This window comes from Rhipicephalus sanguineus, unplaced genomic scaffold (genome assembly GCF_013339695.2).
Source record: "Rhipicephalus sanguineus isolate Rsan-2018 unplaced genomic scaffold, BIME_Rsan_1.4 Seq272, whole genome shotgun sequence".
NCBI classification, from domain to species: domain Eukaryota; kingdom Metazoa; phylum Arthropoda; class Arachnida; order Ixodida; family Ixodidae; genus Rhipicephalus; species Rhipicephalus sanguineus.
The window spans coordinates 9,484-33,615 of record NW_023614914.1 but is presented as its reverse complement, the minus strand read 5'-3'; the positions used below and the strand labels follow the sequence as shown (position 1 = coordinate 33,615).

Here is a 24,132-nt window from a genome sequence, read left to right as displayed (position 1 = left end):
ACGGCGCTGACTAACAACCAAATGTGCTTTATTCCTTCGGTCAGCATAAATATACTTCACCACTAACGTAATGAAAAAACAGAAAACTCAGCCTGCGCAGAGGCAGTAAGGCGATCAACGAGACAAGAATTCTATCTCCTTCGGAAGGAGGGAAATCGAGGGGAAGCTTACAAATGCCTCGCCGCTATTGTAGATGTGATAAGCTTCTGAAATGAGGCGCGCGCGCTCGTCATGGCATTTTGACAAGAAAGCGGTATCGTTAAAAGATGGATGGCAACCGCAACTGTTACAGTGAAGAGATAACTGACTATCTGTAGCTTGTTTTTGAACCTTGTTCAAATGCTCGCGCATGCGGTCATTAGCGCACCGCCCCGTTTGCCCGACATAGTAACGCCCGCAAGAAAGTGGAATCTTGTATACAACTTCTTGACAACATTCAACAAACTTCTGCCTGTGCTTCTTAGTGCATCTTCTCTTCTTCTCGGTTGACTTGCTGGCACAGGCTACCAACCTTATTTTGGGCAGAAAACGTTTCATTACGTTAGTGGTGAAGTATATTTATGCTGACTGAAGGAATAAAGCACATTTGGTTGTTAGTCAGCGCCGTCGTCTCGTGTCCTTTCTTGTCCCGTCTTTTTAGCGCTGTTTCTCACCCGTAATCATGAACCAACCAGCCCAAATGCGTACCCTTCTACAAGCCATTATTCGTCATTCTGCGGGGAAGCGAGGCACCAGCTACACGCCTGTAAAGCATTATGTGCACTTTGTTGACGCGACAATTGATGACGATGAAGAATTATGGCTCAGCCCTTTGTAATGGGTTGGAAGCTTTAAACGGCCCACCAGTTATTTCCCTCTCCCGCCATGCTGTATAACATACGTTGACGTGGGAGAGAGGAGGGGGGGGGGGGGGCGAAGAACCTTATTGAGACCCCAAGGAAATGGATCATGCGCTTATGTGCTTCCTTGGCAACCAATACAAGTGCACATGCGAAGAACCCACTACGCCATAAATCATTGCAATTTTTGAGAAGCAGGGAAGCAGGCACTATGCCATTTTTCTTCATTCTACGGACAGCCGTGGTACCTTCTAAACGCATGTAAGGCATTATGCGCACATTGTTGATGCTGTGCCTGATGACGATGAAAAATTATGGCGGAGCCCTTTGTAATGGGTTGGAAGCATTCAACGATCTACTCGTTGCGCAATTCGCATTGTGTGACGCCTGGTTACAGAATTCGCGTTGTGCGACGCTTGATGCTTATTTTACTCTTTTACCACGCTGAAACATTGGCTGAACTTCACTTCTAATGTTGATGATGCTGTCAGTAAGCCATCTGAATCAAACTAAAGACAGGGACATCCCTTAATCTCTCCGCCTAAGTCCTCCAAGTTCAACATGCACATTATGCCATGCTTCGTCATGGCTAAAAAGAGTGGAAATTGAAAGAAAATGAATAATATATCACAGTAATGAAATAGCGGTGTCTTGAGGTACAGAAAAAATTGTGTCGTAGGAATCGCTCATAAGCCCTGACAAAGACCGGTCCACCGGTCGAAACCGTTGCAAATAAAATTACGATAACTACTTAGTTGTCTCTTCTCTTCCCAAGTACGTTTGGCCCATGAGAAAAGCTGCTCCAGTACATATATATATATATATGTGTGTGTGTGTGTGTGTGTGTGTGTGTGTGTGTGTGTGTGTGTGTGTGTGTGTGTGTGTGTGTGTGTGTGCGTGTGGTGTATGTTTACAGTACATACATTACGATACGCCATAATCAAAACTGATGGTACGTGCACTTTGAGGCATCAGGCATTGATGGTATTCTAAATACCGTTATTGCGCTAAATTAATACAACATTCCAAATGCGTAAGTATATGTAAGTCTATACTTAACCTCTGATCCGGCAGTTTTCGAATAGATCGCCGTTTATGTTCTATTCACGGCACTGTTTGCCTTATTCACGCAGGTGTGATGACGTTAAATGGGGAGCTATGGTCGGCGAACAGACGCTTTTGTATGACTATGCTTCGAGACCTCGGTTTTGCGAACTGCAAAATGGAGGAGAAAATGATGGTGAGAATGGCAAAATTTTCCATATACCGAAGGATTTTTGTGATACAATTTCAGTTCATGTCAAATTGTGTGGAATACTTAATACGTGAAATGAACTCGGCTAAAACACGTCTTGAGGCTGGTTGGTTAGCATGTCCTTATCTGTTTCTACGTGTTTGTCACGTCGCGCTTACTCACTCTACCTCATGAAATTAAATTATGAAAGCACGAGAACATAAATCATACCAATCATTATGGTAACACGTCGTGCTCTAATTCATCGCAGAGTAATTATGGTAAATTCTTCGTACGTTGCCAATGCGCTGCAATGATTGCTTTGTCGTGCTACTGCTGCCAACGGAATATATAACGCGTTGTTGCCGGACTGATCTGTTTCTCTTAGACACGAAACCAACCTCTCTTTTAAGACGCAAGAAAAAAAAAAACTCACTTGCATCACATACTAACATGTATTCGTGCGCCACTCGTCGCGCCCAAGAAAATCTAGTCGTATGAACATTTTGACTGGGTTATTGTTTTTAAGCACAAAATTCTATTAGCTCCATTTGTCGGCGCCTTTCAGATGGACTTCAGCCAAATGCCAGAGCCGCTATCCGGGCTCTCAAGCGAAAACATTGGGGCAGCGTGACGTGAACATAACGAGAACGTCCTCGCAACGAGTGAACATTTGCGGAAACTCGGCCTCCAGTCCCAGCGTTTGGACAAAAGCTCAACAGATACGCTAGTTCTGCCCGAACAAGTTACACAAAATATTTCTTCCGAATCAATACAGTTTTTTTTTATGATATCACTAAATCTGTAAATTCTGTAGTAGGCGGAAGTTTAATTTGTGATTTCCAATAGAGCCGTCACAAGGAAAGATACGGCCAACCATACACTTCACTTCCATGTTTTGGGGCTGAGATAGGGTTGCCTGTGCTCGCCACAATTTCACCGGTCTGTGAGTTTAGTGATGCATTTTCGCGCCGCCTCCTTCGGGAGATTACCCCACGATCCGTGAGCAGCCTTGCAGCGCGCAGTGTGTTGTGCTGTGGTAGAGCGGGTGGCGAACAACATGCTCAATACCCTTTTTAATAGTATGGGTAGTATCTCCTCGAACTAGCAGCCTTTGCCGGCAGCAATTTCATGCTTAGAACTACTCTTGCTTGCGAGATATTCAGAGATTTGTTACTTAATATAATGTCACGTGAAAGCATTAGTTTAGGGAGGCTGACAACACAAGTAGCTCGGTATTATTACCTTTAAAAATAGTGGCGATAGAATAGTTAATAGAAGAAAATGCAACGCTATGGAAACAGATATACTGATTTCTAATGGGCTAAACTATGGAACATTTGAATAAATTGAGTAAACAAGATCGACTCAACTTGCACACTAACAAGGATTCAATATTCTCAGCAGATGGTAGTTAACACTGCCTGTCACAATGTCCCTGTAATAACGAGGTTTCACTTCAGGGACCGATGGTTTTACTCAATGCAGGTGTTTCGCTGCCGCTGACTTCACTTTTTGAACTATCCCACGTCACCAGTGCTCAGACTACATCAATTGCAACAGTTCCTGTCTAACGAATCTTTCTACTATATATATATATATATATATTAAACGCCCCCACGTTTAATCTACATATATACCCTATAAAAAAGTGGACGGGGGGGGGGGGGGATGGCCGCCGCGGTAGCTCAGTTGGTAGGGCATCGAACGCGTTATTCGAAGGTCGCAGGATCGGTCCCTGCCCGCGGCAAGTTATCTTTTCGTCCACTTTTCTTTCTTGACATTTACCCTACATTTAACACTAATAACATCCCCTATGCTTCCTTGGCATTATTGTCTGTTAGTGCTCATTAATATTGTATGTAACAAAGAAAAACGAGCCCTTAAAATTAACACTTCTTTCCTATATATGTATATCGAACAGTAGGGTAAGGCGGGGTAAAACGAGACGCGGGGCAAAACGCGACATTTTGACTTTGATGCCCTCTATAGCTAATACAAAAAGTACCTTTTTCAGCGATAGGTGCCGGTAGTTTTCGACATTTTATGTGTAAAAGTTGATGATTGCTCACAGCGTTCACGCGGTAAAAATTGCGCGGTTGAGGTCAGTGTGTTTCTGACCCGCCAAAAAGGGGCGAAATTCTGCTCGGCCAAATTTTCGGATCCATGCGTGAAGTTACACCGGCATCAGTACAACAATGTAAATATTTATGTTGTTACTTTATACCGCTAGCTACAGGCCACCAAAAGTTTAGTTCATTTGGTGCAGTGGGCCAAAGGTGAAATTTTTTTTAACCCTTTGCGGTCCGTTGTCGGGCAGCGCCCGACAACGCAACACGGCCGTAGCGGTCCGCTGTCGGGCCCCGCCCGACAAGGGTGTTCGTGGTTTAAATTTTGCTGTTTTCTCACCGCGAGTCGCGCGCATTTTTTGTATACATGAAGGGCCATCTCTTGAGGAATAAGTGAGCTTTGTTTGTTGAGGTTTTACTTTTTTGACACTAGGGTGCAGCACTATGATCAGCACGGGGCCTAGAGCGTACCCACTCGCGCGCGCGGTTCGCTGAGAAGCATGGCCAGGTTTTCACCGCGTGCGTTTTACGGCGGTGCTTTTAGCGAAAGCGAGGATGACTTTAGTGAGGAAGAGAATTACGTGCCTCCACCAGACAGTGATGACAGTGATTCGACAGAAGTGAGTGACGAAGACGACGACGGCGGCGGTGGAAACCTGCAGTAATAACCCTGGCCTGCACACAGGGGAATGCTTTGAGCGGTATCATACGTTGCCCAAATATCACTAAAAGAGTTGCCTGCAGAATGCAGGAGCAAAAATAAATATCCTGTGCGTTTCTCTTCCACAGCTTGTGTTTTTATTCGCGGCGCCAGAAACTGGCGAAATAGTTTCGGACCACTAGAGCCGGAAAGTGGGTAAAGGTTTTGGACCGCAAAGGGTTAATTCGGGCATTTGTTTCAAGGAATTTGAGAGGGTATTTGAGAGGGTCAAAACGCGACGAAAAGGCATTGAATTGCCTTAGAGAGTTTCTAGTTAAGTGAACCATTTATTTACGCTCATTATAGCACATATTGTTTTGTTAAGTATCGTGCGGACGTACAAGAAAATATCATCTAGAGTTTCCTGGGAGGAAAACGACATGAAAAAAGCACTGAACGCTTCTCAGGAGTTTCAGAGCAGCACAGCGCCGGGTTCTGTGTGGATTCAATGCGTGGAGTGCAAAGACTGGGCGCATGAAGACTGCGTGGCTGCCCACGGAGTGAATTCGAAGTGCTTGTACTGCAAGAACTGAAAGGATCAAATTTTTCACGCTGTCTCGTTTCACCTCACGCCGCGTCTAGTTGGCAAAATGAGACATGTGGTGCATTTTTTGTTTCTTTTTTAAATAATACATTGATTCGTCGCAGCATGGCCATATTTATGTAGCACATACCTTGTACCCCCCCCCCCAAAAAATGTTAATGTGTTGTCATGTTATGGTAAAGAGTGAAATACAAAAACATATTCACTATTTTAAAATTTTGTCGCGTTTTTCCCCGCCTTACCCTAATCGTGGAGGAAGGGATTGTACATAAAGCGAAAGGCTTGCCGTTCTACGATATTTGTGGCAGATAATCTCAAGTGCACTGGCACGCGATATTTCACGGCAAACATAAATGCCTAGCTATGTGAGAGTGGAAAAACACTGAGACAATAAGTGAGGTACATGCTGTGAGCACACCAGTAGCATAACGTGAAACCCTGCTCCCTCTAGGGCTTCAGAAAACACCACCATTGTTCCCTGAGAAACAATCACCTCAAAGTGTGTTCAGCAACAAAAAATGACAAAGAAATTATGGTTGCGAGTTTCTGTGACTGCTTACTTCGATAAGCCGGTTCATGGGATGGTAACCAAGGGGCTTTTTTTTCTGTAACCGTAGCAGAATTAGCTATGGATCATCACCAGGTCAAAAATGTTATATTCACTTACTTTGTAATGTCGATGCACCGTTTGAAACATGCACTTGTCTACCTCGATCCATAAGCTCCCCGTTATCTCTTTCTTGTGCCTTCATTGAGCACAAGCTTATTCACTTCCTATCGCTATTGACGCTGGGGCAGTGGAAGTGACATAACGATGAACATGCTCCTAAAGAACCCACTCGCTGTGCTAAAGAAGCCTAGTGTAATTGCGACACGTTGGCTCTGGCGACAGTTTCTGTTACGGACTTCATAATAACCTGAAGGCACGCAACTTTTCTTTAACATGCCGCCGTGAAAGTCACTGGTACCTACATGATGATGAACGTGCATGGTAGCTCCTTTTACAGTTACCTTGATATTTCTGAAATACCAGGTAGACAATGCAGTTTTGGCTCGTGTTGCCGGTGCAGCAAGATTGTACAACATGCTCGAACGTAAGAAAAAAGGCGAACTGCTTTTTATGACGCAATTTCTATCTCACTCATGGTTCACAGCGTAAAGGACAGGGGAACAAAACGGACGATGCATCGTTCTCGGTTTCTTGCTTAAGTCTGACACCGACTTTAACACAGGTCACCCATTTTTCTACCGTTATTCAGAATGCAGTGAGTCTTATTCTTCATATTTCTCAGCACCCCGCCTTCTTTGCGTAGTTACTGTACGAGCATTCAGGCTACAGCACTAGAAGGTTGGGCGCGGTGGTCTTGACTCATGACGTGAAAAGGCGCATAAAAGACGGTGACACAGAATTAAAAAAAATACAAAAAGAACAGGACGACCCCTTTTTCTATTCTGTGTGATCGACTCTTTTCCTCCTTTCCACGTCGTTCCGTGTTTTTTTGTTGGGCATCTTCAGCACGCATCATTATTTTTTTTTGTTTCTCACACACCTTCCGACGCGTTTCATGTTCCCGTATTTAATCCACCAGACGGAATTCAAGCTCCTCAAGGAAAAGATAGACAAAACAAACGGGGAGCCGATGCCAATAGGTCGATATATTCCGGAATGCCTGACATGCAACATCGCAGCTTTCTTCCATGGCAGCTGTATCCCCAACAACTCCACCCTACGACTCCAGTTCAAGAGCTTGGTTAGCAGGCTCCTCAAGGTATTCGGCGTTGCAGATATTCTCGTGTTCGCGCCGCCATTCATCCAACGGCTGCTCCGATACGTGCCCTACACGAGTATCGGCAAAGGACATGCTCTCATGGAGGAATTAGACCAGTTTATAATGTAAGTAGCACCACTCAACTGCCATAGAAAAGCGCACACATTCACGATATGCAGCAAGGACCTAGACTTTCTAGGGCTAAAGCCTTAGGTCTTTCTATATCAAGGTCGCTTATGAGGTGCAGAAAAGATCACGTGAGCCGCAAGATGCGCGTACACTTCGTCTTTGCAGCGTTCGCTTGACAAGCAGCGCTGTGGGGGCATTGAGGGCAAGCGAGGAGGTGGCGCTGGGGACGAGGATAAAATGTCAGCAGTGGTGTACGTAGAACGTTCTGGAAACAGTGGCACCACGCTCGCAGCCCGCATGCGCAACCTGTGTAAGTTGCCGCGTGGGCTTGCGGTACCGTGGCCCATAGATTTGGGTCCAACTACGCTATCGACTGCCCATACTTAGAAATTTATGAGCATATCCCGTAATTAGTTTTCCAGCATTTGTCTGTGTGCTGGAGAGCTTAAGGTTTCACCGCTCAGTTAACATTTGCGGAAGCTGAATGATTCTGCTTCGCTAAGAATATTTAGGTGGTGAATTACTGCTTCAATTACAGCTGCAACTCGTAGGCTTCTTGTAAAGTTTATAAAACATCGGCTTCCGCCGAATTCCTAAATAAGCTGAGAAAGAGTCCACTGGCACTGTTGCATTTTATATGTTGTTGAATGCGTACACATCAGTATAAAATTGTCCGTATAGTATTATTAAATTCAAATAATTTCTTAGGGTACCTTCATCACTTTGACTATCTATCTATCTATCTATCTATCTATCTATCTATCTATCTATCTATCTATCTATCTATCTATCTATCTATCTATCTATCTATCTATCTATCTATCTATCTATCTATCTATCTATCTATCTATCTATCTATCTATCTATCTATCGACCGACCGACCGACCGACCGACCGATGATACAAACATCACCACCATTGCACTACAAGTTTTACTTGCTTGTCATTCTTTCGCCCAAGCCCACCCAATAGATAACGCAATCTTTATTGTCTGACTGGTTAGTTCTTCAGCATCACAACCACGTGATGATATGTCTGTTCAAGTTTGTCTCGAAATTATTTGCCTTCCTATGACCATGTGCCATTCTGTATGATGAGCCGCTTGATATATATGGCTTGTCACTTCAATGTAATGTGCGAACTCAATTATATAAAGACCGCCCAAAGCGATGTTCATTTACACAGTGGAGGATTATGACATCGCTGTAAACAAGACGTTATATTCGAAGCAGTAAGTGAGAACTATGTTGAAACAATTGCTGAACACTGATGTATTTTCTTTTTCGAAGCGACGAAATTTTGACAACACCGTCTACGAACATCGACGACAGAAAGCGAAATTTCGTCCGACGTTATATCGAGAAAGTTGAAGAATCAAAAGAAGATACGAATTCCAAGTTTAAATGTGAGTAAATGTGTAATGCTCTCGGACGAAATATTAATGAGTGTCTGTAGAAAGTAACAATGCCTAAATTGTTTCGGTGAGGAATTAAGAACGCCATTTATTTAGTATAATTTACGAAATGTGCATCTCAAAAACGTTTCGGGCACTTCACATAGCAAAGTGGGTTACAGTGATAAATAACAAGTTTTGTAATAGTAATACAGTTATAAATGGCTGAAGGAGGCATTAGACTTGCACGGCGCTTCCGTTTTATTGAAATTGTAAAACTGGCATTCTTTCCATTAGACTGCGTTTTTTTCTGTCAGTATACTTGGCAACTTGTCTTAATTTCGCAAATATTTCTTTTGCAACACGAGTGAGAATTCGGCTGTGTAATAAATGAATGAAAACGTTAGGCCGGAATATTGGAAGCATCGAGAACGCCGGAAATCTGACCAGTGGCATGTCTCTATTCATCACATGCACTGGTATTGAACGAAGCCTACCCAAGACAAAATGCCAAGGAAATCATGAACCACAATTGATACCTACAATCGGCGTTGACCGTTTTGACAAACGCAGTAAAGACTCCGGACGTAATGCGAAAGACTGGTGCGATAGAAATATGTAATTTAGTCTATTCGTGTGCGAGCGCTACAGCGTAACAGATTTTCTTGCAAGAGTTCCTTTGCGTCCAAGGATACAGTGTTGAAACAAGATACAAAATTCTCGTGGCATATAGCGGCGGAAATGTATTGTGGCCTTTAAATTATAGCGAGCTGTTCTGCTTCCTCGATTATACGAAGGAAGGGCTCTTACACTGTGGCGATCAAGCTATACGTATACGCAGCCCTCGTTTCGCTTTCGTTGGTATAGTTTTAATCCACATTCGAAGAAATATGTGCTGTGCAGCTAATCTGTTAAAAATACCTCAATAAACACTTTTCGTAAAAGAGTGCCCTTCACGCGAACTACCAGAAGCCGCCATGTTTAGATCGCCGCGGCGGACGACACTCTGCGAGACTCCAACTCCTGGTGCGCGACGTTTCGCTAGCGCGGCAGCCAGCTCACCTGTTGGGAATCGTGCCGGAAATGTATTGCTAAAGATAACTGATACGATGTGTTCCATTGTATCACCAACGAGGCTACCACGACGAGAACAAAAAAAAGTAAGCCACGGACATTAGAATATTATCAGTGTAAACAAATGGGCGCGCTGCAGCTCGGCACAATTCGCTGCCATTATGGTCGTGGAAGCGCTAGGCTGTGTACGTAGGCATGTTATGGATTTGTACGTAAAATGCTTGTCCGCGCGATGGAGAACGTGGTATGGACCATCGTAAGCGCGTTGCAGTGGCTTCCGACATCGACCGTTCTGCGAGAATATGGGCTCTAGGTAGTACGTTTGCTGACAGCGCGGTTCCGGGGCACCAAATGTGCGCGATTAATCTCGCAGTCTGTCGGTGTAGTCGGCGGGGTAAGGGCATGTTGATGAAGCAGTAGGGCAGTAATGACGCCAAGCCATGGTAACAAATATATTGTGCCGAACAGAAGGACGAGGCTCACGTCCCAGTTGTCGTGAAGCCTCGGCGGACCTGACTGCACTCCATTTAACGCATCAAGTGCAACGCTGTTAAAGCTATGCAAGAAGTTCGGACACCGGAAAGTATAACTCCGCGCGTCTGTTTTCGTCGGTTTTCGCGGTTGTGAATGCGTGTGTAGGTGTAGCACGAGCCTGGGCCTGAGGCATCGCGACCGGCTTATCTTCATGCATTCTCAGCCTAAAAATTAAAAAAAGAAATCACATTCCAGCAAGGTGCCCAAACGAAAACGAACCGTTTTTTATGCAAGAATTTGAAGTTAACGTACTCATGAAAAAAAAAACATTTCATTTCTGATATAATTACTTGCCCTCCTCTTGAGAAAATTGACAGGTGTAAAACACGTTCTTCCCACGTTCTTCAGAGGAGCGGAAGTAACTGTACCACGAATTCCTACCAACTAGCACAAACCGCGTACCCTTCAAAGTCATATTATTTATTTTGTCAAAAGTCAATTAGGATTTCTTTAGCGGGCTGAGGGCGTTGTGTGTAGGGATTAAGCACGATCTCAGCAGCAGCACGTCATTGAGTGTACCCTCTGATGTCCGAAACCGTTGTTATGATAAAAAAAAATATCCAGGCCTTCGCTGAACACGCAGGCACAGTCATAGCGAAAGCTGAAAGAGCGACCTTTCAGAACCCGTTGTAGACTTTCATGGGGCAACTAGTACAAGTAAACATGCAAGGCACCCACTACGCCATAAATCACCGTAATTTTTCTGAACTACACATATAGCAAAGCACCCACTATGCCATTTTTCGTCATTCTTCAGACAATCGCTGTACCCGTTACACATCTGTTAGGCATTAAGTGAACTTTGTACTGTACTTGATGACGATGAAGAATTATGGCTGAGCCCTTCGTAACGGGTTGGAAGCACTCAACGACCGACTCGTCGCGCAATTCGCATTGTGTGACGCCAAGTTGTTATATTACTCTTCTGCCACGCTATATTACATATGTTAACGCGGTTCCTTGCCCGACGTTACGCCTGTATAGAGTATATTTGCGAAGTAGTTACAAGCACCAGCGTGACACTGTGGTGGGATACTCGACTGTCAGGCAGAGGGCGCGCATAAAAATCCCATGCGATCATGGAAACTTGTTTCTCAATTCATCTTTTTTTTGTAAGTTCCCGACACTGGGGGCGGCGGCGGGCAATTATTGCGGCAAAATTGTCTGTCGTATCTCATAACAGCTTTCGCTGTAACAAACTTCAACGCTGCCAATGCCCTGTAAACGCTGGCCTGCGTGACAGGCGCGCGGTCTATACTTGCGTTAAGAGACAAACATCTCTGGTTGCCACTGTTTTCGTTTTTCGCGCAATTTGAACATATCTTTGCTTTGGAATTCCTGCCTGAGGTACGCGCTATGACTGTACCCTGAGATATGCATATATGCTCACGTTGCATGATCTCAGTTGTTCCGGATTGCTAAGTTTTCTAGTGAACCGAATACGATTTTAAAAAATTTGGTTTCGCTCCGGAACAAAGTAATAAAGTTTCGGTTACGTTTTCGTTCCGGTCAAGAATATTGTTTTTTTTTTTGTCGTTCCGTTCCGACATACTGCATTCGGGGCCGTAAAAAGTTGAACCTTTTTTCACTCCAAGTCTCACTGGCCTACACAGTGTTGCACCTGAGGTATGAGACGGAGTATACACGAAAGTGGTCGGCACTGTCCGCTCGAGACTTCCTGCCTCGTGCGCCAGCCTCGTTTCTCAGGCGGACACCATTCTCTTCTTCGTGAGCGATGCTGCTACAACGACGACGTAATTCCGTCAGCAGCTTGTAGCTCCGACGAGCATTTTTCCTTATCTCGAGGCGGATGCCAGCCGATGCATGGTTTGGAGTTCAACACCCGCGCCAAATCTTTCGTCCATCTAGTCTACGGGCCGTTTTTACGACACCGAAGTCAGCTGTACAGCCTTTGCGAAGCAAGGCACAGTGGCATTTTTCTCAGGGATATCGGAGACTGAGATATAGCCGGCGGCCACCACGCACGGACATTCTACACGGGCGCACGTATACGGACACACACCCTTGCCCTAAACATGGCGATTTATATCGTGGAATACTTTGCAAAATCGAAATGGACGAAAAGCCCACCGCCCGGTGGCGTATTTGTGAAAGGAGTCTATTTTAGGTAAGTCATAAATGCAGGAAGGAAGAAAAGATACCTGAATTTTCCAAACCTGATACTTTTGGAAAGGTTTAAAAGGTTGTTCTGACGGCAGCCATGGTCTCCGGAGTACCACTGACACGCCATACAGATCTACATCGGTCGCAGGTCGACGTTCTCTGTGTTTATGAAAGTTCACTCCGCTTCTGCCGCTGTTATTTTCCAGCTAACATTAAAAGAAATGCCGGGATGTATACTGTGATAAAGTTCTGCACTTGTACGCCATGTTTTCAGGTAGATCGTTTTTTGAATATGAGAAAGTATGCGAATTTTCACCTTCGTCATCAGAAAGAAAATAACGTGCATCGCCATTTATTGGCCAGTGATAGGGACTACATGAGCGCTTATATCCTGCATGCGGCTAAAGGATATGCTAGGATTAGTATCCTTAAATAGAACGAAAAGGGCGTGGGGAGCGTTTCACAATTGGCCACGCCCTTATTTCCAGAGTGGTTGTATGGAATTGTGTAGATGATTCAACGATAGGAATTCGGAGCGCATGACAGTGTTACATTCTCTTTCCGCCAAATCCGCCTATCGATTTGAATAAGTGAATTAGGCGTCATACGTGAGAGCATTTGTGTGATGCGATTTAGCAAGTGCGATTTTCAAATCAGTGCACGCCTGCTGTTGCCTAATAAAGCTGATTCTCTATTCAAATAGTTTCAACTTCCATCCCCGCGTTCTTTTGCAGACCGTCACCTTGTGGGAACGTCAAGGGGTTCATCGGCGCTGGCATATTAGGCGCCACTGCATCTGTTCTCTTCAACTTAGCCAATTTCGCGGCGAACCCAGACACCCTACAGCTGCGAGTCCAGCGAGAGATCGACGACGTACTCGGTCCGGACAGGGAGCCCACATGGGAGGATCGAAAACGAATGCCGTTTACATTCGCCTGTGTCGTAGAAGCTGAACGCTGTAAGGCGTCGGTGCCTCTGGGTCTTCCTAGACTGTGAGTGTCCTGCTATGCTGTTCACTTGCACGTTCTGTTTTTACATTTCAGCTGTATGAGGCTAAGGCATTCTCCTCGAACGAAAAAAAAAGCTTTAAAAGAGTATACACTATCTTCAAAATGGAGGTTCTGAGCAGATATTTCGGATTTATTTCGTGGACGTGGGATCAGCTACGGCTCGAATATCTGTGCCACGTCTGCGTCGTGTGCTGAACACCCCCGCTGGTCATCCTCCTTCTCACAGTGGAATGAGTGTTTTATTTTTCTCATGATGTTTCTGATACACCTCGCATGTGCGCATATTTTCGAGTCAGAGTCTCAGTCATAGAACAGGCCTCCTGTGGTGACTGTTAAGCAGTGCATGGAAACACTCGTAACTGTGTTCTGCCGTAAGTTACAACATTTTTCGATCGGATCTATAAAAGAGCAGGGTAAATTTCGGTGGGAACGTGCAAAGTCACACACAACACTGGCGCTGGACACAGTGCCTGTATTGTGCGTGTAGCTTGGTTGTGTGTGAAATTTTCATTTTCACTGCAAGTGTTCCTGCTTACTTATTGCACAGCCTTGTAGCCAGATCGTTGCAGAAAATAGCGCACACAACTTGGAATATTTGTATTCCAAGTTGTCTATCGTCAGGCCGCTACCTCGGCCTGACGATAGACAATCGCCTCCGATGGTTCCCGGCGGTGCGGCGTGTACGCCAGACGACGCGTCGCGTGGAATTGGCCGTGCGCCAACTAATCGCAGGCGGCAACAGCTGCCCCGCTGCCTTCGCCTGCACCATCTACGAGGAGATGGCTCTATCTGCCATCCATTACACACTGCCGATCTGCAAACTCCAGGCGCCACAATGGCGACTGATCGACCAGGACCACCGCCGAGTCACCCGCATGTGTCACGGAATGCCTCGTGGCTCTTGTGTGGCCGATACCCTCGTGAAAGCTCGTGCGTGGCCTGCGTCACCCACGGCGAACCTGCGCGCATTGTGCCACTTGCAGCGTCTCCACCGAGCGCCTGATGCAGGTCCCCTCCTCTCGCGGTTACGTGCTGTGGCCAAACTCACGTGTCAGCCAACTTATCGGCGTGTACGACGGTGTTGTGGCTGACGATCCCGCACGCCTTTCGCGTTGGCCACCCCCTCACCGTCGAGTGCCCCTTCGAGTGAACTTGCACCTGCCAGGCATTGGATGCAAACGCCACAGCCCCCTCAGTGCCATTGCACAGGAGGCCGCGGCGCGGATGTATGAGGACCTGGCCGGGAGGCCGCAAGTGTTCACCGATGGGTCCGTCCTGCAGGATCGCTCAGCCGCGGCCGCCTGCATAGCCCCTCAGCTCAGCTCGGAACGACAGTGCCGCTTACGATACTGTGCGTCCTCAACAACAGCTGAGCTAGTCGGTCTCCAGCTGGCTGCAGACCAGACCTCCTGCGCAATTCGCCAGCCGTCACTAGCGCAGCAATCTTCTGCGACTCGAAACCTGCCCTGCGCCAGCTCTCGAGGGAAGAACGAGGCCCCCTTCTTGCTCAGCGCGCCGCTCTCAGCCTGCTGGCCCTCCAGGAACGCGGCTGTGATGTGGTCCTACAATGGCTCCCTTCACACGTCGGCATCGCGGGCAACGAGGTTGCAGACAAGCTCGCAAAACGAGCACACTCCGCCGAGACTTCGCTGACGGATTACGCCAGCTCGTTCGACTCGGCACGGAACAACCATCGCCGGGAGCTGGTGCGCCAGCATCCCGACGCACGGGTCGCCGCCGGACATCCCCTCCTCCCATCCCAGCCACTGGTTTCACTCGCCGCGAGCGCGCGCTTCTCCTTGCCCTGAGGACCGGCTCTGTGTGGCCCGCGGAAGGCAGGCATCGTCTACGCGGCGCCGCTGCACGCAACTGCACCGATTGCGACGCGATCGAAACCCTGTGCCACCTTCACTGCCCTTCTCTCAACAATACGCGGAAGCGGGTCGTCATGAAGTACCACCTCGTCGGACTGCAGTGTACGACACTTCAGGACTTGCTCCATCCCAGCGGCCGCGTGCACCGTCGCCGATCAGCCCTTGCGGCCCTACTCGCTTTTCTCGAGGATGCCGGCCTAGTCGAACGAATTTTTCAGCCACTCACCACGGTGACTCGGACGCCCGTTCTCCTGCCCTCCCCCCTCACTTTTTTCCACTCATACCTTTCTTTTTCTTCTTTTACCATTCTCTTTTCACTCTCACTGTCCCTTCATTTCCCCAATCCCCCGTGAGTGTATCGGTTGAGGTGTCCTCACTTGAGAGACAGTTATCGTGCACTCCACACCGAATTTTTACATGCGAAGTATCTTAAAGGCCAACTCCGGCGATTTTTTGGCCATGTCAAAGTAATGGTGCTTTTATGTTCCCGAGACACTCCTGTTACGGGCCCGATAGCAGAAATACTCGGCAAATTGGAGAATAATTTTAAATAAGCAAAAAAGCGCAACACCGAAACCGAAACCCAACCGAGTGCACTCTCTACGTATGACGTAGAAGTTGTTACGAACGAACCGGAAGTCGTGCAATGCATGCCGGTCACGCCGGCGCGGAGTATGAAAACTGTGACAGCCGGGACGAGCAGGCGCACAGTAGAGAGGTGAGCACGCCGCGCATCAGCTGGAATGTCTGCGACTGACAGTGCCGCGTCTGATACAGACAGTGTCCTCGGAACTGTCGGACAGCTGTGATTCAGAGACGTATGACACAGTTGATTCGCCGTTCTTGTTCGACCCGCCGCCACGACGGCCAGTCGCCGAACGTCAAGCCCTGGCGTTGCAGTATCGCGACGAGGGGTAAGTGTTCGCTGTGGATAATTAGCCCTGTTTTGTTATTTACACGTGGAATCATGATGCTGTTACACAGGTGCACTTGTGGCGAATGTCGGCCTGCGCACAGGGATGAAAATGTGTGTTGCCGCCAGGTCCCGGCTGTTCGGGGCCTAATGAATGGACTGGGCAGCAACTGTATCACGCACCACACGCTTTTCCCACTCCTTTGCTTGGTCGGCGATTTATTGGAAATAAACAGGCGGCAACTGGAGTTCTACAACCCCACTTATCTCGAGCACGCCGACAGGAATAGGTGAGTAATTAGAATTATTGGGTGGATATACGGCACGATAATACGACACCATAACAAGGCGTGCTGCCGGCTTCTGGGCTACCAGACTGCCGAGCGCCGACGCATTTCGCGCGCGGCATATGCATTCTTTAGCGCTCATTCCTCGCGTGAGAACGCATGTGCTGGGATGGCAACGGTAACAGGGCTAGTATTCAAATGTTTTGATGTGCCACATTATATTTCCATAAACACAAATGGACAACCGAGTTACTGCTTGTACTTCAATATGAGCGCGTAAATGAGATCTCCGCTGTGCTTAGTTTTAGCGTGATCGTTCCACGCGGAAGTGCAGCAAACTAGGCTAGTGCTTTCATCTGCATGTGTGTGTGTGTGAATAAGTTACGTGCAGCATCTTCCACTCTTCATGCGCCAACAATAAGCGCCCAATGTACGAGTGCCATTCCTTCATCCTGAATTCCAATGTCATCGTAGTATGCAAGTAATACATTGAACAAATTAAGATAAAATGTAGAAGTGAAGCCACCACTGCTCACAGGCATGAGCACTGAAGCGTGATATTTACCACACAAGGAACTAGGAAGGGCCACATGAGCTGAGCACAACTTTTGCCAGAACTATCTCGTGCCTAATGCTTCTGTTTCTTCCACCTGCTTCAGAGCTCTGAGATACACCGCCTACCGTTTGTTTGTTTGGTGGGTCTGGGGCCGCCTTGGCAGAGGAAATCGCCAACCCCTGCCCGGTTGTGTGCTGCACAGGATAAGGAGCACATTCCCATCAGCTAATTATGAGCTGTTTCCTGGGTGTAGGTGAGTAGTATAGATGATAGGAAAGCACATGCATGCCTATTTGTCCAAGAAAATGGACTATTCAGTGCATCTTTATTATACTGGTGAGAATGGCAGACTTGACCACAGTGTCATCGTGAATTTTTAAATATCGCTTCTGTTTGTGTTTAAAACACTTTGTTGTCTGGATACTGCAAAAGCATTCAATTTCACTTGAATGAAAACACACTCAGGGCATCTTAAAGGTTTGTTTTATTTCAGTTGAAAGAAAAGACAAGTTGCCTAGTGTACTGGTGGAAAGGGGAAAAAAAAGCTTGTGTGCCTGCACCCCATGGAAAACCCTAATATGGCCACTGCATTGCACAGTTGGAAAATCGCAGTCCTAACAGATGCCATCTCCTACAGAATCGACTCTGTACTGCCGCAACATGGCAGGCCTGCTCTCACAATCGCGCAGCAGCAGTATGCATTAATAGAAAAAGCTGCCGGTGGTTTTGTTAGCATGTGAAAAGATTCCATCCACTACTGTGGCCTCGTGTAATCGGTTGATAAGCCACTAATTGGTGTTCAGAATAAGAACTAAAGCAAACTGTCGCCAAGTATCTAGAAACTTTTTTGACATCACTATCACCTACGTATCAGACAAGCAAATTACAGCAGCGGATACATTGTCACGAGTGCCAGATTTACGTAGCCAGATGCAAACAGTGATTCATAATCAACTTCTAGTATAAACTTTAATTAGTGCAACTCCATGAAGACTTCATGCAACTGCAGAGTTGACCATGCCAAATCCCACACTGAAATTCTTGGCTTGTAAGGATGCTGGCGTGTCTTCATTCAGAATGAAGACACGCCAGCATCCTTGACTTGACAACAGAAAGAGTCTGTTGTCATGTTGAACCTTGGAATATTAAGAGCGGCAGTGGAAGGTCTTCACTATTTTGACGAACAGCAACCAGACCTCCACCAGTTGCTGCTTTTAGTTTTATGCATATGAGCTAACCGACCTGCCCAGGTTGGGCCAGCGTGGTCAACACAGACAGTGCACCAATGACGGTGGACGTGATGGCCGTCGAGGCCTCCACTCATTTGCTGTGAGGCAGTCGACGATGTCACATGGCCAGTCACAATACTGGACGAAGCACATTAACAATGCAACCACACGGTCCGATGTCTTGGTACTGGCATCAGAGGTAGGTGTGGCCAGCTTCCACAGTGGTAACAGAGTGGGCAGTAGTTGGGAGTGGCGATGACTGGATGAGGCCGTGTAGAAGCATCGTCCCTAGCACACTAAACAACATACACTAGAAGAGAGAGATCCAAACATGGGCAGCAGGATCACAGATCAACCAATGATCTATGTGTGAGGTGCAAAGCGTGAATATCGCCTCTTCCTTGCATCTTCCATCGATGGCTTTGGACCATACTTGGCTGAGAGTGTGTCATGATGGCTTCGCACAACTGAGTTTTCAGCAGCTGAAAATGATGGCCACTTCTCGAGGCATTGCATGACATGGCTTAGCAATGCAGGCACATACTCTGAAATAAAAAAAAAAACCCACTGTGAGTACATGTAGAAAATGTTTGTAAGTGTATCGCTACTGGGTGTGTCGAGATAAGATCGAACACGAGGTCCCTGTCACCATTCCAGATTTTGATGAAATTTACTGCAGGCACAGGTATTAAGCCCAGAACAATGGTTTCAAAGTTAGTTTTGTGAAAAAAATTTTGTTCACTTGAAAAAAATATATATAAATTTGGCCGCAAACATCACTTTTCTGCCAATTTCGCGATTCGTTAACTTTGAGCGCACCTAGGAAAAAAACGGTGCACTTTTTGGTCATTATACTTATTCTCATCAAAGAACAAGTGACGTACAATTTTATTAGTATATAATTTTCCTTACCTGTCAAAGGACTTTTGAGGTAAAACATCGCAAACCACACAAAACACCGGTACTTCAAAAATTTATTGCTGAAAAGTTAAACGGAGAATAAAACTCTGTATACATTAACTTTGACATTTGTGCTCTCTTTTAAGTAACTTTTGTGGTTTCGTCGCTCTCTGTTTTACTTTAGAATTGGGCTGAAACGTAAGTGGTTTACCAAAAACGCCGAAGTTTGAAAATAGTTTTCTCAAAAAGGCCATTTTTAATTTTTTTCGATATCCCTCTGATTGAAGTCAAGGATCTCATCTACCATTCTGCATAAAAAAATGTTGCATTATTTTGGTTGCTAACAAGTTCTAATGAATCGCATGTGACCAAGTCAGCCTGGCGGCCACACCGTTCGTTACATGCGGAAGATCAGATCATGCGAACAAATTTTTTTTTTCGCAAAATAACTCCGAACCATTGTTCTGGGCCTAATACCTGTGTCTATAGTAAATTTCATCAAAATCGGGAACGGTGACCGGGACCTCGTGTTCGATCTTATCTGGACACACCTACTCTTTAAAAGTTGGGAAGCACCTACTAAGCCATTATTCGTTATTCTGCGGAGAAACGAGGCCCCAGCTACACGTCTGTAAGGCATTATGTGCACTTTGTTGAGGCGACGACTGATGACGATGAAGAATTGAGGCTCAGCCCTTGTAATGGGTTGGAAGCTTTAAATGGCCCACCAGTTATGTAATTTGCATTGGGTGATGCCCTGTCGCTATTTCCCTCTCCCGTCATGCTGTATAACATACGTTGACGTGGGAGAGAGACGGGGGGCGGGCGAAGAACTTTACTGAGACCCTGAGGAAATGGATCATGCGCTTATGGGCTTCCTTGGCAACCAATACAAGTGCACTCGCGAGGAACCCACTACGCTATAAATCATTGTAGTTTTACTGAGACCCCAAGGAAGTGGATCATGCGCTTATGGGCTTCCTTGGCAACCAATACAAGTGCACTTGCGAGGAACCCACTACGCTATAAATCATTGTAATTTTTGAGAAGTAGGGCAGCAGGCACGGTGCCATTTTTCGTCATTCTACGGAGAGCGTTGGTACCTGCTAAACCCATGTAAGGCATTATGCGCACTTTGTTGATGCTGTGCCTGATGACGATGAAGAATTATGGCAGAGTCCTTTGTAATGGGTTGGAAGCATTCAACAACCTACTCGTTGCGCAATTCGCATTGTGTGACGCCTGGTTACAGAATTCACGTTGTGCGACACTTTGTGCTTACTTTACTCTTCTACCACGCTATATTGCATATGCTAATGTGGTTCCTTCCCGACATGAAGCCTGTATAGGACCTTTTTGCAACGCAGTTTCAAGCACCGGCATGGCTCAGAGGTTGAATACTGGGCTCACACGCAGAGGGCCCAGGTTCGAACCTCGTTCCATCCTGGAATTTTTTTCTTATTTCGTTTTTTTTCTTATTTCGAGCGATACTGGTTACGGACACCGGCGGCGGCGGCGGCGGACAACTACGGCGCCAAAAACGGCCGTGAAATGATCTCATAACACTTATTCAATGTATATTCTTGATGTCCTGGCTTTCAGTGCACAGTATTACAGCATTGTTTCATTGAAACTGCCATCCTTGTGCTATAGGTTTGTCCTTCTCTTTTCAGCTTCAAGGCATCTCACAGAAAGTTGCTGCAGGAGAAGCTGAAGTGTTCACCTTCATGAATTTGAAGCCAGGCAAAGTGCAATATTTGTGCAGTGTTAACAATAAAAGTTGATGTACTAGCAGTTGCATTAACATCACTCTGGTTGCTATTACAGCAAGACAATTTTCAACCCTTTGAGGTCTGTTGTACAGCACTGCTGGACAAGCTGTTTCGGTTTAGATTCACGCAACTTTTTGCAATATTTGAGCATGAACTGAGGTGTGGTAAGCACAAAATAAATCGTAAACAGAAATTGATTTGATGGCGCAAATGCTGGGACAGGGACCAAGAACACGGGACGTGGACAAGTGTGCTCCGCGTCCTGTGACGTGGAGTGCGCTTCTCTGTATCCTTGTTCTTCGTCCTAGTCCAAGCATTTGCGCCATCAATTCAACTTCAGCCATGTACCAACTAGCCCGACAGCCAACGCTACTGAACTCAGGGGAAACGGAACAATTCCTGTCTCAGCGATGTGCTTTCAGTAACAAGCGACGTGAGAAACTGCTGACTTACTGTGTCTCGAGCCTCTAAGCACAATCACAGAACATAAAAATTCATTCGAAGAAATTGGGAAGTGCGCATTCCAATTGCTGACCTAAAAGAGCTATTCAAATAAATAGTGGAAGGAGATGATAACGAAACCGGTGCGTTTTCATCCGGGTTCTTTCATCAACCATCGCTAGGGCTCACATAATTTGGAAACTGGTCAATTATTAGCCATAGTGTGTGTGATGTATGTGCACATGCGCAAAGCATTCTTGGAATGAATAGCAGATGACTGTGAAGGCAGTTGGCAGTGCAGAGGAGTACACTGTTTGGGATCCAATGTTCAGCACTAAATACTGCATTTGTTAGAATTCATATTTCGTGTGAATGGGAGCAAGTGATGTTGCGCTATTTGCAGCATGTACCTCAATCTTGTCAATGTCAATTGCATTCAGCCATGGCAAGGCCTAGCACAACGGCCGAATGACAGGAGTGACTCAAATGAATTGCCATATCCTGTACATGGTAACAAAATTGCCATATTTGGGCTTAAACAGTACTGCTTACCATAAGTTGCTCTCTCTTTCACTGGAGCCACAGTCCATTCTTTCTCGCCGCGGGAGAATCTCTGCGAAAATCTTTCCACACCTGCAGCGTCTGTCAGTGTTCCTCTGCAGCTGTTTTCATTATAATGCAGAGTGCAATTCGTGTTCTGCAATAAATAGAATGATGAAATAGGAACGGTGCTGCTTTTCCTTTTTAATGCAAATAAATATCTGAAATTCAATTCACTAATAGCCAATGAATGTAATCTTAAAAACATGAGTGACACGATGTGACACTGCAAATACAGCTTCGCACTAGAAAGTCATCATCAAATTATATAACGTCTAATCTGCATGATGAAAAACCCTCGCGCTTTTCTCCAGTGATCCATGTTTCGTGCCACTTGGAGCCACTGTTTATTCATCAACACTTGAATGTATCGCTCAGTAAAGGCAGAGAGAAGTGTCTTGAATATGTGCAGTACTGCTGCATATGCAAGCCGACTATAATGCAAGCTAATTTTTTTTTTTTTTTGGGGGGGGAGTGAGAAATGTTGCAGGCATAGGTCAGTAAAAAATGTGGAGCTCACTCAGACTCACTCAAAAAATATATTTTGCGTTTAGGGCACACTTAGACTCAGACTCGCCAAAATTTCCTTCCGCTGGACTCACTTGGACTCGCTCACTAAAATTTTTCTCAGCCCGACTCGCTCGTAATCAGACTCGCCAAATATTTCCTCAGCTGGGACCCACTCGGTCTCAGGTGCATCAAAACATTACTTCTCAGGTGCATCAAAACATTACTAAACCGGTTCAATTTAGACTGACTCACAGCCCGATCTGAGTCTGAGTGAGTCAAATCATGAATGAGTTGAAGTTGAATTTATTTGCATCATCATAATGCGGGAATGCTCAGGCAAAAAGTGAAAATCAATTCACTTGAGAAGCGCCCGAGCCCCCATATACAAGGCACACAAAAAGGGCTACAATATACACTCACAAGAAATTTTAACCGTTTCACATTGCAGGTCAACCTCTAATGTTATATAATATAATATAATACGAACAGCTTGATAATAATAACAAATACACAAAAACACTAACACCACTTGAAAAACAAAGCACTAACATCATGGAATGAAACTCGTATATTACGTATGCTGCACTTTTCCACATGAATATCTTGGAAAACCAGTTTGTTCAACAGAACTGCAAGTGCATGACGTAACATTTGCTGTCCATGCTGAGTACAACAAAATGGAACGTACCAACTCTCTTTGCTGCGAAATGGATATACAGAGGTATTCGTTTTCAGCGATGATATGCTAAGAAATGCATGCTCGCAGTTATACACAGAGTTTTTGTAGCGCATACATAAAAAGAACTCGTAAAGTTTGGGCACGGGAACAATTTTAAACTGGCGAAACAGTTCAGCAGTGTGTGCTTTGTAATCAGCATTGGCAATATGACGTAACGCCTTCTTTTGTAGCACATGCAGTTTGCTAATGTTAGACGATGTGGTATTTCCCAAACCAGAAAACAATAGTTAAGGTGCGATAAGAATATATTGTGTTATAGATTAACAATTTTATGGATACGGGAAGGTATGAGCGAAATTTCGCTAGAACACCTACACACCTATTTAGGCGAGATATAACTGAGCTAACATGCGGATCCCAGCTCATGTTTTTATTGAAAAGTATTCCTAGCGTTTTTACAGTATCCACTATTTTAATGTTACCGTTGTCGAACTTTATCATTGGTTCTAAAATAAGCAGGCTTTGACGCGCATGGAACAGCACAGCTTTTGTTTTTTTGGAATTTATTAACAAACAGTTTGCAGCGCTCCATGTACTAAGCTTTTCCCTTGTTTCGTTGATCACCAAGGTGAGGTGCTGTATGTCGCTGCTTTTAAATAGGAGGCTTGTGTCATCCGCGTAAAAAATATAACTTGCTGACCTATGGTTGCCGAATGTATGCTGACCTATGGTTGCATGGCGCATAGCTACCATGAAAGAGGGAATTGAATGACAAACTAGGCAGTAAAATGGGGAAAAAAATTAATTGGAATTAAGTAGTTACAGCAGTATGGAGAGCTAGACTAGTTGGTATAGATTCAAATGCAAATACACAAAATACCGAGAAGAAGGAACACGCGCATTTTGTATGCGAGTCTTCTGTGTCTTTGTGCTTCCATAGTGTGGAGAAGTT

At 45.6% G+C, this 24,132-nt stretch overlaps 1 protein-coding gene across 1 annotated transcript in view; it reads left to right on the top strand.

Moving 5' to 3' along the window:
• Positions 1-18,537, top strand: part of LOC119376907 (cytochrome P450 2G1) — a 31,187-nt gene extending 12,650 nt beyond the window's left edge. The window contains exons 4-9 of the mRNA XM_037646576.1: positions 1,973-2,079; positions 6,976-7,280; positions 8,574-8,689; positions 16,075-16,207; positions 16,311-16,496; positions 18,300-18,537. Coding sequence (XP_037502504.1) covers positions 1,973-2,079; positions 6,976-7,280; positions 8,574-8,689; positions 16,075-16,207; positions 16,311-16,496; positions 18,300-18,537 — 1,085 coding nt within the window. The remainder of the gene's footprint in view (positions 1-1,972; positions 2,080-6,975; positions 7,281-8,573; positions 8,690-16,074; positions 16,208-16,310; positions 16,497-18,299) is intronic.
• The last annotated feature ends 5,595 nt before the right edge of the window (positions 18,538-24,132 follow it).